General features: G+C 46.5%; 2 protein-coding genes across 2 annotated transcripts in view; one reads left to right on the top strand and one right to left on the bottom strand.

Moving 5' to 3' along the window:
- BOC (BOC cell adhesion associated, oncogene regulated) overlaps positions 1 to 6,167 on the top strand; it is a 57,277-nt gene extending 51,110 nt beyond the window's left edge. The window contains exons 12-19 of the mRNA XM_019474729.1: positions 593 to 774; positions 1,899 to 2,004; positions 2,206 to 2,328; positions 3,018 to 3,239; positions 3,643 to 3,869; positions 4,456 to 4,535; positions 5,170 to 5,363; positions 5,954 to 6,167. Coding sequence (XP_019330274.1) covers positions 593 to 774; positions 1,899 to 2,004; positions 2,206 to 2,328; positions 3,018 to 3,239; positions 3,643 to 3,869; positions 4,456 to 4,535; positions 5,170 to 5,363; positions 5,954 to 6,135 — 1,316 coding nt within the window. The 3' untranslated portion in view covers positions 6,136 to 6,167. The remainder of the gene's footprint in view (positions 1 to 592; positions 775 to 1,898; positions 2,005 to 2,205; positions 2,329 to 3,017; positions 3,240 to 3,642; positions 3,870 to 4,455; positions 4,536 to 5,169; positions 5,364 to 5,953) is intronic.
- A 1,723-nt stretch (positions 6,168 to 7,890) lies between these two features.
- The window catches only part of CFAP44 (cilia and flagella associated protein 44), a 53,994-nt gene continuing 46,910 nt past the window's right edge, over positions 7,891 to 14,974 (bottom strand). The window contains exons 31-37 of the mRNA XM_019474722.1: positions 13,745 to 13,875; positions 12,507 to 12,623; positions 11,376 to 11,577; positions 10,507 to 10,667; positions 8,985 to 9,119; positions 8,174 to 8,425; positions 7,891 to 7,902 (exon numbers count right to left, since the gene is read on the bottom strand). Coding sequence (XP_019330267.1) covers positions 7,891 to 7,902; positions 8,174 to 8,425; positions 8,985 to 9,119; positions 10,507 to 10,667; positions 11,376 to 11,577; positions 12,507 to 12,623; positions 13,745 to 13,875 — 1,010 coding nt within the window. The remainder of the gene's footprint in view (positions 7,903 to 8,173; positions 8,426 to 8,984; positions 9,120 to 10,506; positions 10,668 to 11,375; positions 11,578 to 12,506; positions 12,624 to 13,744; positions 13,876 to 14,974) is intronic.

The following is a 14,974-nucleotide window of genomic DNA, read 5'->3' as shown; positions in this document are numbered from 1 at the left end:
CTTTTCTGTATTATGGGATATAGTTACTAAAGGCACTTGTTTTTGCCATTTACTAGACAGGATAGAACTTTCCTTAGCCACAGGCAAGACAGATGGGCACACAATTCCCATTGCACTTCATGTGAGAAAAGACAGCATCACTGAGCTGGACAGCTTAAAAGGGTGACATATCTACCTCAACTTAAAGACCAGTAAAACCGTGTTTGGATAAAAATTATTTAGGCTTTGAGCTTTTAACTGATGTTTATGTACTTAATTTCCATAAGTAGAGGAAGGACGCCTTCCCATACCTGCTTTCGGGTCAGGACAACCTGTCAGGCATCTCTGAATCCACCCATGCACCTTCCAGAACTGCTACCTGACCTCTAGACCATCCAGACAGGAATTGGGGAAGGCAAATAAAAGCAGGCTCCATCTAGCGCATGGCTGAAATCTGGCCATTCAGTGTTTGTACTGCAATCAGAACCTCTCTGTAGGCTCTCTGCCTTCTGGAGAAGATGTAGCCCCTCTCCACAGTCAAGCCTGTGCTGACAGTAGAAGTCTTGGAAGACTCCAACCTCTGCAACTCTTTTATTTCCCATTTTTCCCCTAGGCATGTCCTATAAATTCCGTGTCCGGGCACTGAACATCCTGGGAGAGAGCGAGCCCAGTGCAGCATCTCGGCCATACGTGGTGTCTGGGTACAGCAACCGAGTCTACGAGCGCCCTGTGGCCGGGCCATACATCACCTTCACAGATGCCATCAATGAGACCACCATCATGCTGAAGTGGATGGTAAGGTTTGTAGGGGCAGAGATCTCGAATGTGCAGGAAACAGGTGTGTGGGTGCTACTTGCCCAGCTTACACATCTTCCAGGTTACCACACTGGAGCCTGTCACCAGCACAAATGGGTCTGGAATCCAATAGCTCCCTCCAGCGAAGGAGGACTGGGCTTGGGCCACATAGAAGTGGGGGAAGTCGGAGCGCCTAGTAAACCCTTTTCATCTGAATCCAGGAGGCATCTCAGCGGATAACCTCAGGGTCTTGACCATTTTGTTCAACAAGCACAGTTCAACAACGCATGGGGCGGCTGCTTGCTCTCCTGGCCAAATTCCTGGAATCCATTAGCACCTCTGTCTGTCCCAGTAGTTTCCAGCAGATACGTCCTTCAACTCTCACTTGCTGGGTAGCAGTCCGAAGTGCTGATAATCATTTACAGCAGTCCACCCCAGAGGATTTTTAGGAGTGGGCAGGATCTTTTGGATCACAAGCCCAGATCCAAGTGTTTCCAACAGCTTAGAGCTTACTCAGAGGGACACATTGCCCTCTTCTCCCCCAGCTTCTTCTAGCCAGAAATTGCTACAGGGCAGGATGGGCACTGCTGTTCATTTAAACACAAACAGTAGCTGATAAAATACTGGGTGAAAGACAGCAAGAACACATGGCGCTGGGACAATACTGCCCTGGATGAAGGAGGAACAGAGCTGTCTTCAGAAACATGAGAGTCCTGCATTCACTGCTTTGTGGCAAGATGCAGTTTGTCTGGAAGCCATGAGCTTACTGGAGTCAAGGTGAAGGTGTGCTTGTCCTGGCCCAGCTGAGTCACTGTTGCTGAGGAATTTTTTCTCTGAAGCATTGGCTGTGGCTGCTGGGAGGGAGCAGAGTACTGGATGCTTGGGGTGGCAGGACCAGACTCATGGCTTGTCTGTTACTTGAGAGAAGCGAGGTGTGAGAGTATAAAAGAGCACTGAGCTCTTGGAAGGAAGCCCTTACTGTGCAAACCAGCAGCAACACAAGGACGATCCCCCTGCTGGGTCTTCCCCCTGTCCCATCCCATTTATCCCCACTGCTCCTTACCTAGTACAATATGGAGCACAGACAATCTGCTAATTTCTGCTCTCCCTCCCATTCTCTGCAGTATATCCCAGCCAGCAACAACAACACTCCCATCCATGGTTTTTACATCTACTACCGCCCCACTGACAGTGACAACGACAGCGACTACAAGAAGGACGTGGTGGAAGGTAGGAGATATTGGGAGACTGGTCCCAGCTGTTGGTTCCTCCTGGAAGGAGGAACCTTCCTTGGCCAGAAGGAGCCCTGTGCACAAAAGGCATAAGGCTGCTGCTGTCCAGGCCTGCTTTACCTAGCACTGCTGCAGAGCTGGGCTGTCTGCGTGTTCCCCAAGGAAGCTAAACGGCACCGTGTGTGTGTTCCCTCCTCAGGAGATCGGTACTGGCACTCCATCAGCCACCTGCAGCCAGAGACCTCATATGACATTAAGATGCAGTGCTTCAATGAGGGTGGTGAAAGCGAGTTCAGCAACGTGATGATCTGTGAAACCAAAGGTAACTAGCTTCGCAGGGCGCCCCTGGGAGTGCAGCCTGCAGCCTTCCCTGCCTGCTGCCTTCCCTGCCTGCAGCTGTCAGAGCACAGCAAGGCAGGTACCATCCCTGCCTGACGGTGCATCACCCAAGCTCAGGCACGGAGATGGAGGCAGCACTGGGGAGAAGAGAGGCGTAGGTTTGTTGATGCTGTTGCTCAGTATGTGTACATACCCATACCGGTATGGGTCACAGACCCCTTGTGCAGAGTCCATCACCGTTTCCTTCAGAGTAGTAGTTACCTTTTGTTTTCCTAAGTGTCACATAGATGGTGACTGGAACCAGAAGGACTAACTTTACCTTGCTGTTCCGAACTCCTGTGTTTGGTTATAAGCAGGTCCCATGTTGTCTTCCAAGCAGCTGCACTGTCATGACAGGAACAGCGTTAAGTCCAAGTGGGTGTTTTGGAGAAGCTATTTTCCTTTTTCCTTTTGCTTCAGCAGCCCAAGAGCCTGGCAGATCTGTAAGCCAAGCACAAAGGGCTTGTCTGTACTGCAATATGCATCAGCCTAGGAAATCATCTGGCATCCAGGAGCACTTCTTTAAAGCCACTGTAGAAGTCTGTCCACTCCACAGCAGTGTAGACATCCTGGAGTGTGCTGCTCTTCCATCTGCCATGTCTGTGTCTAACGCTCTCTCTCTTCCCTTCGCAGCTCGGAAGTCTCTTGGTCTGCCAGGTCGCCTTCCACCCTCAACAGTGACCCCCCAGCAGCATCCCCCACTCAGCGGTGGGCACAGTGGCCTGGGGACAGGAGCCATGGTGGCCCGTTCCAGCGACTTGCCATACTTGATTGTAGGCGTCGTGCTGGGCTCTATCGTACTCCTCATCGTGGCCTTCATCCCCTTTTGCCTTTGGAGAGCCTGGTCCAAGCAGAGTAAGGGTTCTTTCTTGAGGCCTGATGTACAAGATATGCTCTGCCCTGTGGGTAGTTGGGTCAAACACCCAAAATGTGAGGGCTGCACATTCTGGGAAGCAGGGAGATGGTGGGCAGAGGGCAAATCCCAGATGTCCTGTGTAACCCAATAAAGACAAAGGCCACCATTTGTCCCTTGTTCTGCTTACCTTGCTGAGAAGGAACCCTGGGACTAGAGCAGGTGGAAAGGGGCACTACCTTTTCTTTCGTGTAGGGCCCCTTTCCACCATTTGTCTTCAAGGGTGCTTTGGGTGCCCAAACAGCTGCCTGATAGGACAGCCTAACACTATCCCTGCTGAGCTTCAAGCAGCTCACCTTTACCTCTTGTTTTTGGCCTCAGACTTCCTTTTTCTTCCCTCCGCAGAGCAAACCATTGACATGGGCTTCCCAGGAGCTGGGCTGCTGGTATCATCCTGCCAGTACACCATGGTGCCTCTGAGGGGCATCTCTGCTCCTCGTGCCAATGGACATCCCTATGTTAACGGGCAGCCCTACGCCAACGGGGCACATCTGAATGGCATCTGCCCCGCTGCAGGAGTGGGCTATGCAAGCACCAAGCCCCGAGATTACAGTCCAGATGAAGTGCCACAGGTATGTCCACACCTGCAGTTACCAGTTTGACATGAGCTGGAGGCTGTGGTTGCAGTGAGAGGGACCCTCCAGACACGCCTGGCACCCTTTGCAGCACATGGAAGTGGCAGGACTGGCTTCTTAATAGAGACTTCCCCTTTGCAGTGGAGTCTGAGACATGGGAGGAACAGGAAGGTCTCTGAAACACTGGTGAAGAGGTGGTTTCTTGGGGCAGTGGCTCTAAGTATGGAGGAGGCAGTGAGCAAAGGCTACTCTTAAGGGAATGCTTCCTCTTTCTCCTGAGCAAAGCTCACAGGGACTGACAATGTTGAGGACTCTGTGTGTAACACAGGCCAAGGCAGTGCCACAGCTGAGACTATAAATTGGTTATCATACCCCATTGATTCAGCAGTAAGCGTGAAGTGAGTTTTTCAGTGCTCAGTTGCACTCTGTCCTCTGTAGCAAAAGGAACAGTTTCAGCTTTCTCTGCCTTCTGTCATAAGAGCTTCACCAGTCTGCCCCACGGCTCTGGCTCCCAGATCAGCACCTGCCTCTTAATGTTGCTGTGTGGCGTTGCTCTGCTGAGAATCCTTCTCTCTCCTTCCAGTCACACGAGGAGACCAACGCCTTGCTGCAGGCAAGAGTGCTGCAAAACGGGAATGCCCAGCAAGACTACCAGCCCTCCAGGTTAGTCCTGGCTTACGAAGGGGAAGAGTGGAACAACCCAGTGGGGCCCACAAGACTACGTGCTCACAAAAGCTCACCCTCAGCACGCTCCCATCTCTCCCAATTCACTTGGGAAACAAATCCATGCTCCAGCACTAGGCCTTCTTGGTCTAAATTCTCTTCGTACAGCTCATTCCTCTTATGGTTTGAGGGAGGGATAATGTAGAGATGGCCAAGACCTACTTCCCCCTGCCCCTTTTTCCTCCCCCTGCTCTTACGTGGGAGACTGAAAAGTAGGATGAGAGAAGCTAACATCTATGACTGGATGCTGATAAACAGCTGCCCCAGAATCTGGCCAGGGTCCAATTGCCAGTGCTTTCTGTCTCGCTGTTCAGATGCCAAGTCGTTATTCCCATGCTCCCCGGGACTCACTCCTTCCAGCTCCTGTGGCACTCACTAGATTTTGAATCGTGGATACCAGGTCCCATCGCCTTATTCCCATCCCGCAAGTATATCCCAATTTCTGCTCTTCCCCTCACTTAGGAGTGCTTTGTGTCATTGCATTGATGCAGCTGGCTGACATGTTACGTAAGTCGTATCTTTCAAGGAGGAAAGATCTGTGAATAGGGCTAAACCTCTTTGTCTGCCTCCCCAGATTGCCCAACTCGGGAACAGAAGACAGCTCTTTCCTCTACAGTCTCCCGGATGACTCCACTCACCAGCTTCTTCAGCCACGAGATGACTGTCCCCACCTTCAAGAGCACTTTGTTGGCCTCCATCATCCAGTCATGGGCAGCAAAGTGGGAGGCCCTAGCCTGGATGGTCGACGGGATCCCCTGTTCCACCAAGGTCAGTGGTCTGGAAAACTCAGTGTTTGCTTCATCTCATCGTTTTAGGCTGATCTTGAAGGGAAATCTCACTGTAGAGCCTTTGATGGCTCCGTTCATGCTCGCTTCTACGGTGCATGGACAGTTTCAACACTGCATAGAACCAACAGCATGGAAAGGCCGCACTAGCAGCTGGGGACTGTGAATGGCCTCAATCAGTTTTAGAGGACACATGTCTCATTTCTCCAAAAGCCTGAGCTGTATGCTGCCGGAAGGGCACATACCCACCTCCAGCTGCAGAGACGCTGTCCTTTAGTCCTTCTTAATTTTGCATTTTCCAGACCACCAGTAAAACAACAAGGTCCCTGAAAAATTATGTGAATCCATCTACCTAGGACCTGATCCATTTTGATCCACCCCTGTAGTGTGGATCGAGCTTGTTGTGTGCAGGCATAAGATCAAACTCCCTTGTAGCCAGGACTTTCAGAATGCAGTTCTTCCTCTCCGATGAGAGTACCTATCCTCATAAAGTGGACTGTTGACTAGAAAGGTACTACAGCATCTCTCATTTCTGTATGCATCGTAATCATTTCTTGCTGCTTTCCCTTTCAGGAAGCCCTTGCTGCCTAGGCCTAGTGCCAGTTGAAGAGGTAGAAAGACTAGATTGCTGCCAGTCCAGAGATCTCCATCCCCAGAATCCAGTGATCACATCTTTGGGTCAGGACCTACCAAGACGTCTGAACAGCAGCCCGTCACCACTGAGGCCCTTAGAGACTCATTCTCCTACTAGCTAGGGACCAAGCTGCCTTTTGCAAAAGACTTATTCTACAGAGAAAAAGAGAATGGGTATTTATTTTTGTATAACGCCCCTATTTATATATTTATGCACTTGTATATAGATGTATATGTGCCTTTTATAATGCTATGGAGACAGAAGGCATCCTCAGCAAGGTCACAGGAGGACCCAAGAAACAAGGCAGCAGCTATCCATGGCACCAGGCTGTTCATCAGAGCACAAGATTGAAACAGCAGCACAAGAGATGCCGCAGGACATGGGTCCAAACAGAGCTGCCACCACCGAGATCTAGCACCCTCTTGCAGTGAGGGCTTCACAAACGATAACGCTGTCAAAAGGGTCTTTTCTTCTCCCCCACAGGAAGGCACGTCCCAGGAACACACTCCTGTGAATGGACTGGAGTTGTGCACTCTGCCTCATCAACTTAAACAACCCTTCACATACACGCCATCCGCAGCCGCGTATCTGTAAAGACAAACCCACGCTTTAACATCTAAAATAAAGGCTTTAGTCTTTTCTGTGGCTGGCTGCATGCTAAATCCTCCCACAGAATGAACCTACTCTTTTTTTACTTGCAGACACACAGCAAGCAGCACACCTGGGGAAAGGTGATGTTTTCCTGCAGTTATAGTTTTCCAAATATTCACCCACGTGAATATTCTCAATGCTGAGCTCAGGAGAAGAGGGACAGCTGCTACCTGTGCCAGTTAAGTGACATAAAACTTCCAGTGAGGAGCACAGCTAGAGGAAATTTTCATTTATCCCCAAGGACAGCTGCATGAGTTTGGTGACGAGGGGGAGGCAGACGGACACCCAAATCTCTGCAAATTTTGTTTCCTTATCCCCCACTCCCCATCCTGTGGTTTTCCAGCTTCAAAAGCTTTCAGCGTCCGGGCCTGTGGATAAGCATGTTTTTTTTCCCTTAAGGAACCAGAGGATGCTCAGCACCTTCATAGGGACCCACTGAAAAGGCAGGCAGCACAAGTACCGTTCATTTGGTTGTGCTGGGGCCAGCAGGGGCAGTTCTTGTGTCTGGCTGGGATATGGTTGGATCCTGGCTGAATGCTCCTCTGTCTGGTGTACAAAGACCAGTGGCAAAAGGCAGGGAGTGGGGAGGAAGAGCAAGAGCAGCTGCAGGTTGTTCAATCTATTTAATTAAAAACTAGCAACAAAACACAAGCCTCCCTGTGCACCCTCAGAAACATTGCACTGGAAGAACAGTGCAACACAACCCCTCCGCTTTGGGGTTGAAGGAAGTTTTCACAGTAAGGCAGGGTAAGTGCTGTAAATGATCATGCGCTGCCACCATACTGAATGCCAGAGGGAAAAAAAAGAGTAAAATCTGAAAACATACAGAGCCTGGCGCCCTCTCACTCTGATCAGGCAGGTGCGAGCCAGTGGAATTACAGGCTGACTTTGCATTTGCTATACCCTCCTCATGCCAGGTAAATACCACGTCCCGCACTGCAGCGCAGTTTTCCACTGCTACAGAGCAGAGGCAAGTGGGAAAGTCTTTGACTGGCTCCATACCCATCTGAGCACTGTAGGCCCTGAGGAGGACGGTCCCTTTGCTTTCTCCAAACATACAGCCCTTCCCTTGACTCTAACTAGCTCAGTTAGCAGAGAACTGCCATTGCTGCTAGGATGTTCAGCAAATAACAACACACCCCCTTAAGGCAGACCTCTTCTGGTATTTTTGAGAACACAGGTACCAAAGCTATATTTGCCCATGTGAAAGTCTCATATGCAGCCTTCAACAGCCACTCTTTTGAAGAACAGACAGACACATACGCACGCGCACACCCAGGGCATCTGCCCAGTGCAAATCTCTGCAATGGACTGGTAACAGCATTTACCTATTTGCACTTTTTTATTCCGTATCTGTCACTACAGTCATATTTTGATAGGGGAAACAAATATAACCTTTTACAACTAAACCCCTGTATAGCCAAAGCAATTCATTTCACGCTTCCAGATATTACTACTGCCACAGTTTACCATGTCCATTTTTAAGGGATACTTGGACTGTTAGTTACCGTTTCTGGTGTAAGAACGGGGAATGTTTCAGTTGGTGTCTCAGAGTCCTGTGGTGATAAAGGTTGTAGAAAGAGGCACCCATCTTTTCTGCTAAGGAGAGTGAGTTCTTCTCTTAAGCACCCATCTTTTCTGCTTAGAAGATTGATTTCTTCTCTTAGGAGGGCTGTGTTACGAGCCATGTGCTTGAGCCGTGACTCCAGCCTGGCCTTCTCTTTGATGTCAGTAGTTCGGGTGCCCTGAAATTCTACTCCCTGTAAGGAGAGGAAAAAATAACTCCTATAAAACATGGGAGAATAAATGGTGGAAATTTATTTCAAGTGGGAAAGTGAGGCTTTCCAAGAAGCAGGACAGCTTCATGACGTCTCCGCTCCTCAGTCAGAACTACTCAGAAGTCAGAGTGAGGGACCATTAACTTAGATTCAGACTGTCACAGGTGGCTGCCTTATTCCCTAGCACAGAGCAAAGAAAACTTTTTAATTCATTTGGCTGTTTCCATGTAACAAAGGAATAATTTTGACCTGCTGCAAGACATTTTCTAATTAGAAATGAGTTCGTTTCAGTATTAGAAAGCAGCTAAGTAAGAAATTAGCAGAGAAGCTAAGGCATGGCCTACTTCAGGATCAGCTCATTCATCTCCCTTTCTACAAGACCTGGAGCAGCCATTCAGCCAGTGCCACTGAGCAGTATTAGCCTGAACTGCTGACTGCAGAGCAGGATGTGAGACCAGAGAGCTGGTGAGGGCCAGATGAACCCTTACCCATTTCTGAACAGTCCCAACCCTGCATGCAGTACAGTGGCTAAAAGGCTTACCAGATCATTCTTTAGTGAATCCAGCTTAGTTTCAAGTTGCTGCTTTTCAAGGCAGAACCGGTTCAGCTGCTGCAGCTTGCTGGTGTTTTCCTTTGTCAGCTTCATGAGCTGCTGCCGCAGGTCTAAGATTCTTTCCTAGAAAGATATAAAAAATTGAGCTGGGATGAGAGAGGACAAAAAGTGTGAAGTGGGGAAGAAGTGCTAGGCACAACATAAGTGTCACAGAAGGGAGGTAAACAACAGACTGATCCTGCATACACCACCTGATCCCACAGTACCTTTAGTGCAATCTGACTCTATTCTCTCTTTTTTTTTTTTTAATATTGCAAATGCCTAAGTATTTAGGTAAAGCAGTTAGTTAGTTAGGCAAAAGTGTGGGGAAAGAGAAAACTGTTGGGTACATAGTACTTCTGTATGTGCGCTACATATTAAGCTGGTTCCTACACCTGCCACAAGCCAGCATAGAAGAGGAACAGAGAAGGCTGGGGCTATGAGTTCCCGCTTGGAGATTTGGCTCTCATATCCAAATCTAGAGGGAGGACAGGGGTTCTTTGCCCAGCTACAAACACAGGACAGCCAGGAGAGCAAAGAACTGCAAATCTGCTTCGACACTGTACTTCCCTGGCAACGTGTCATGCCGCACAAACGTGCAAGGAGTGGCCAGGACAGCTCATTACAAACCTACTTGTGTCCTGGCTGACGTCAGTTAGAAAAGTCTTGAGCCAGATCTAGACGTGCGCTGTGTTGAAGGATACCAGACTCACTTCCCTAAGGAGCAGTGAATACCCACCAGCAAGGCTAAGCCCAGAATGTGTTGCCAAACGACATGAACAGGAGAAAGTAGAAATCACAAAATGTATTAGATATATGTATAAAGGTGCTGATGTTTTACTGCTCAGGGGGTGGGAAACAAAAAAAAAATCTTAAGTCAGTTTAAAACAAGAGGCATGACACTTGCTCAAAGAGAGATTTCTCCCCTGACTGTTTTCTAATTATTCTCTTTCCATATTTTTAAAAGGTCAGCCAATGACAGCATTCTGTAAGGGCAGCATAAGAGTGCTGCCTGCTTGCACCACAGTAGCTGAGCCTTAGGCTCCCCCAGATAGAGACATGCACTTTTCAGACTGCACAGACTAGCATCCCAGGCATGAGGCAGGGCTGCCCTGTACTCAAATAGTTCGTCACCAAAGGTGGTGGGAGGAGGCAGTAGGTGCCGAATGCCAGCTGAAAACCAAAGGAAAACACTCCGGAAGAACTTCGCATAGGGACTGAAGCAGAAGGATGCATTTGAGAAAAGTAAAACAAAGTCATCGACTACCTCCATGAGAAAATAGGATGTGCGTCAGCAACTGAAGCAGAGGTAGGAATGATGATGGGAAATGGGAGCTGGACGTTATGGTCTATTAATAACAGGTGAAAAAAACCAAACATGAACCTGTTCACAAAAGATTTTAGTGTAGCTATTCAGCCCCAGACAAACGAAGCCCTAACAGATCATCATAACATATGCCCTCCTCCTTACCTCCCACTCTTGGAGTTCCTGGGAGTGCACATATTCTTTCTCCATTATTTGCACTTCCAACTCTTCCATGCGTACGTTAACAGAGTGTGCTTGAACTGCTTCAAAATCAACCAACCGGCCAAACTTCTTCATCATCAGATGACTGCACTTCTCTTCCAGTCCTAACAGAAAGGGCATGGCACAAATGGCAGCACTGTCTTTCATTGGTTAATAAGAATTTCTGCCTTACCCCCAGCTTTTTGTCTGAGCTTTTTCGTATTTGCTCTGTAAAGATTCACACAAAACCACACAGAGCTCACAACTGAATCTTGCCATTTGTCCTTGCCCATGACCATGTCTGTGTTGTCACTAAGCCACATTCTAAGCCAGTCCTAGTAAGCCACTCCCACACCAAAGGCTATATAGGGCCTCCACAGGTTTGGTGGTGCTAGACACATCCTTGGATTTGGTTCTTGGGAAAGTAAGTGTTTCAAATAGGGCTTGTTTCATTGTTCTTATGTTACACAGAGGAGGAAATTGCCAAAAAAGCTTATGTGGCTTTGGGGAAAGTATTTTTTTCCTAGCAGTTCTGGTTTACAGCCAGAAATAGCAATCATGTGTCCTGACTTCCAGTGTCTCATCTCAGTCAACTCTCCTTGTATTAAGTTCCCAAATTATTTCACACAGCCTAATGACTCTGCAGTGCTGGACAACTACCAATACCATCAAAACAGTCCACTTGATCTGCTCTTTCTGCTTTATTTTCTGCAGTAACCAGCTGTGACATCTGGGTGAGTGTAAAGACAGACATCTGGTGAGTTACCCACACCCAGTGAGGGGGACAGAACGAGCACTAGTATGCTGTGTTGTTCAGAGTCTCTGTTACTCACGTCGAATGTTTATGTCCATCTCCTTTTTGTCCTGGACAAGCTGCTTATGTTGCTCCTGGGCCTTCTTATAGATCTCTCTTTGCATTATCTTTTCATTATGTAGGTCCACCATTCTCTTCTGCAGATACTCTAAGGACTGGTTCGTAAAGACCAAAGCCTGGGAGAAGTCACTGGGCATCTCCCCATTAACCAAGTACTCCACCTGCGAGAAACAGCCATAAGCAAGGCTGACTTTACTTATTAAGGGTGCTGGTCATCTCTGGGTAACAAATGTGGGAGAGTTAGAGAACTAATGAGTGAGGTAATAGTAAGTGTGGGCACAACTCTCACGTTTTGGGCCAGGGAATCACTACCACTCAGCAAAGCTCAAAGACTACTTAGAGTTGTGACGACTGCCTACATATAAAGCTGTCTACCCTTCTATGGGCCCTGGAACAAAGGGGGAGTGAGGGACTCCCTGTCAACTGTACTTTTGAATGATCTGGGAGCTGCAGGACTGCATAGTCAGGCCTTAGACTCTTCAGTCTTCATTACCAACCTTTTAATGAAGGGAAATGGAACAAATGGAGAGACCTGAGCTTGCCTCAGAGGTATATAAGCCAGAACAGGCAGAGGCCTATCTTCTCTCTCTGAGGACAAGATTCAGCCCTGAGGAAATAACAGTATTGTCTTGAGTTTTCCTCTTCATTTTCTATTTATCATCCCTGTGCTAACAGCTGTGTAGATGAATGCATTGCATCCAATCCAGCATTCTTGAATTGGGCAGAACTCCCATTAGTTTCAATAGTTTGGGGGCTTTTTTGGTTTGGTTTTTTGGGGCGGGTTTTTTTCCAGTAGAATATCAGTAGGTGTGGACCTGAAGGAAAATCCCATGCCAAACCTATAAAACACTTGAAGACTATGCACGTTTCAGCAATGGGCTGACCTGCCTTACCTCTTTTCTGTCAGTATAAGAGTAGAGAAGGAAAAAAAAAAAATCTAGAGGAAATAGCAGCATGAAGTTTAATTAACGGCACTTCACGCCCAGGAGACTGGTGAATCAGGAACTAAGGGCCCCAAAGAACAGTAAAACCATTGTTTAGATGTATATAGGCCATTCTGCACCTGCAGATGCACAACATCTTGAACTACCTGATGGAGTTTCAAAGGGACAACTACATATAGCTCATTCAGTCTCTGCTGTTTTTCCCACTGAAAGGTCTCCAGTTCCGTCTCTGCGGTGCCCAGACTGGTTTCCACTACTTTTGCCTGCAGAAAGATAAATCGTGGACAACAAGAATCCTGTACTGCTCAAATACATAAGGCAGCAAGTTTCTATGTTAGAGTTCCTGATCCAAAGGGAAAGGAGAAAAAAAAATTCTTTTTTTTTTTACATACTATGATAGATGAGTTTCATAGGCAAACACGAGGCTCATCTATGTATTCAAGAAAGATTCTATCCTGAATACCTCTGTACACATGTACACTCATAAACACCTCCTTACTAGAGAAGCCCTGTATGTATCAAGAGACAGCTGCTTTGTTTAGTGTCTAAAACACTTCTAGATCTACAGAGCCTGCAAGATACTTTTTATTGTGTTATGCCTGGAAATGCTTATTGATTCTGCATGAGAAAAACAATTCAGACTCAAATGTCAGACCCCAGGGTGAATATGTGGCAGCTGGCACTTAGGAAAGCCTTTAAAAACTAAACAAAAAACCTTGTAAGTTAAGCATATTTGATGGAACATTTTTGAGACACAATAAAAGCAAGACTTGCATAATGTTATTTTGGCAGAACTCTCTCTCTATCCTGGATAACCCTTCAAATTAAGATATTTTTGAATTAATATGAATCAAATGTCTTGATGAACGCAGGAACTCAAAAAAGCTAAAAGGAAAACTTGCACCAAGTGAGTTTATTCAATGATTACTATGACAAAGAGCAAAAAGAAATAGATGGAAGAATAGCATTTTTATGCATTTATTTTAACCTGCATTTGTGTTAGGATAAGGATTCTCTAATCCCTCCATCCCCATACACATGCACAGAGGATGGGCCAGGCTACATCAGATGTTGCATCTGAACCAGAGAATCCAGTTTCTGCTGCTGCGTGATGGTTAGACAGCTGGGAAGGAACTGGACCTAAAACCTGGATCCAGCCCCGTAGCAGCTAAGGTTGGACCACCTTGATTTACCCTTTTCAGGAGGACAGGTGACCCATGTTGAGCTGCCTCCTGCCTCTGTGCTACCACAGATATCTCCACCCAAACTGAGGCCTCTCAAAGGGTTAGAATTTTGTTTTTAAATCTTAGCCAAAATCACTAGCACAACATTTTCACTGTAATGGAGCCAGCTAATGCTGGCTGACAAGAAAACACTACAATACCTTTTTGGCCAAGGCATTATAGTTCTTTCTGAGGTTAGCAGCAACTTTCTTCTCCTCTGTTAAAGCTTTCTCAATGTCTAACTGCTTCTGCCGGAGCTGCATGGTGTTTCGGAAGAGTGCCTCATTGCAGTCTGAGAAGGAAAGAGTCAAAGAATAGCTTAGTTTCATTATCACTGTACTATAGTTACAGGCTTGAGCTAGTAGCTTCTCCTACTGTGTACATTGCCCAGCGTTCCCCATAATAAGCCTATGGTTCCCTAGAGCTTTCTCAAACATAAACCACACAGGCCACGTTCCTCCACGAGGGGGTGAATGTCTTGGATGGATCTTTTTTCTTTACATTCAGTCAAGACAGTTTGTTTCCAGAAGTAAGACTAAATGCATCAAAGCCAATATTAAAGCCAAGTGCTCAAAAGTTAGCTTTTGTAAGTAAGTAATACAGTCCCAGTAATTAATACATGTTACAGTATAATCTTCAATTACGTGAACATGTAGTTGTTTATCCATAGCACCCTTCCCTATAAATGATGAACCTGCTGGAGGGATCACTTATAGTTCTATTTGTAAATGAAGCTGTGGTTCACGGACCTGTTTCATTTGTTTCATGGTAAGGAGGATCTGTGAATTTCTAACGCAGTGATTTCAGTCATATTAATCAAGTCACCCTTATCAACCCAAATCAGTGGGCATAATAAAAAAAAAATTTTTAAATAAAATCCAATAAAGGCAAAGCAAATTACACATAAAGAGACAAATATGGAGAGGCTAATGCAACATGTAATTTCCCCATTACATTAGTAATTTGGACTTTTTCAATAAAAAGTAAAAATCCTCTTCATTTCTTCCCAACATTTCATTGAAAAAGGAGATTAATGATGAGTTAATCAAAAATTCAATTTGTGAAAATGATGTTAAAATCCAATTTAAAAAAATATGATAAGGTAATTTGTTGGTAAGTTCTAACTGAAAATAAAGCAGTATTGTTACATGGTCATTGACATATCACACAAAGATTTTAAAAAAAACCAACACCCTAAACTAGTTAAACTCATACAAAAGAAAAAGGGGGGGGGAGGAGTTGCTTGCCTTTGTTGAATGAATGAATGAAGAGGATTTTGCAAAGTAAAGCTCCTAAATTTCCAGATACCCATAAGAGAGCAGCCTAGCAACAGGCAATTGCTGCATAAATCCACGAGGTGGTAACAAAGAGCTTAGTTTAACACCGTGGCA

The sequence above is a fragment of the Aptenodytes forsteri genome, unplaced genomic scaffold, assembly GCF_000699145.1.
Source record: "Aptenodytes forsteri isolate BGI_AS27 unplaced genomic scaffold, ASM69914v1 Scaffold61, whole genome shotgun sequence".
In the NCBI taxonomy this organism is placed as follows: Eukaryota; Metazoa; Chordata; class Aves; order Sphenisciformes; family Spheniscidae; genus Aptenodytes; species Aptenodytes forsteri.
The sequence above is the reverse complement of the archived record's forward strand: the minus strand, read 5'-3'. Positions and strand labels throughout refer to the sequence as shown.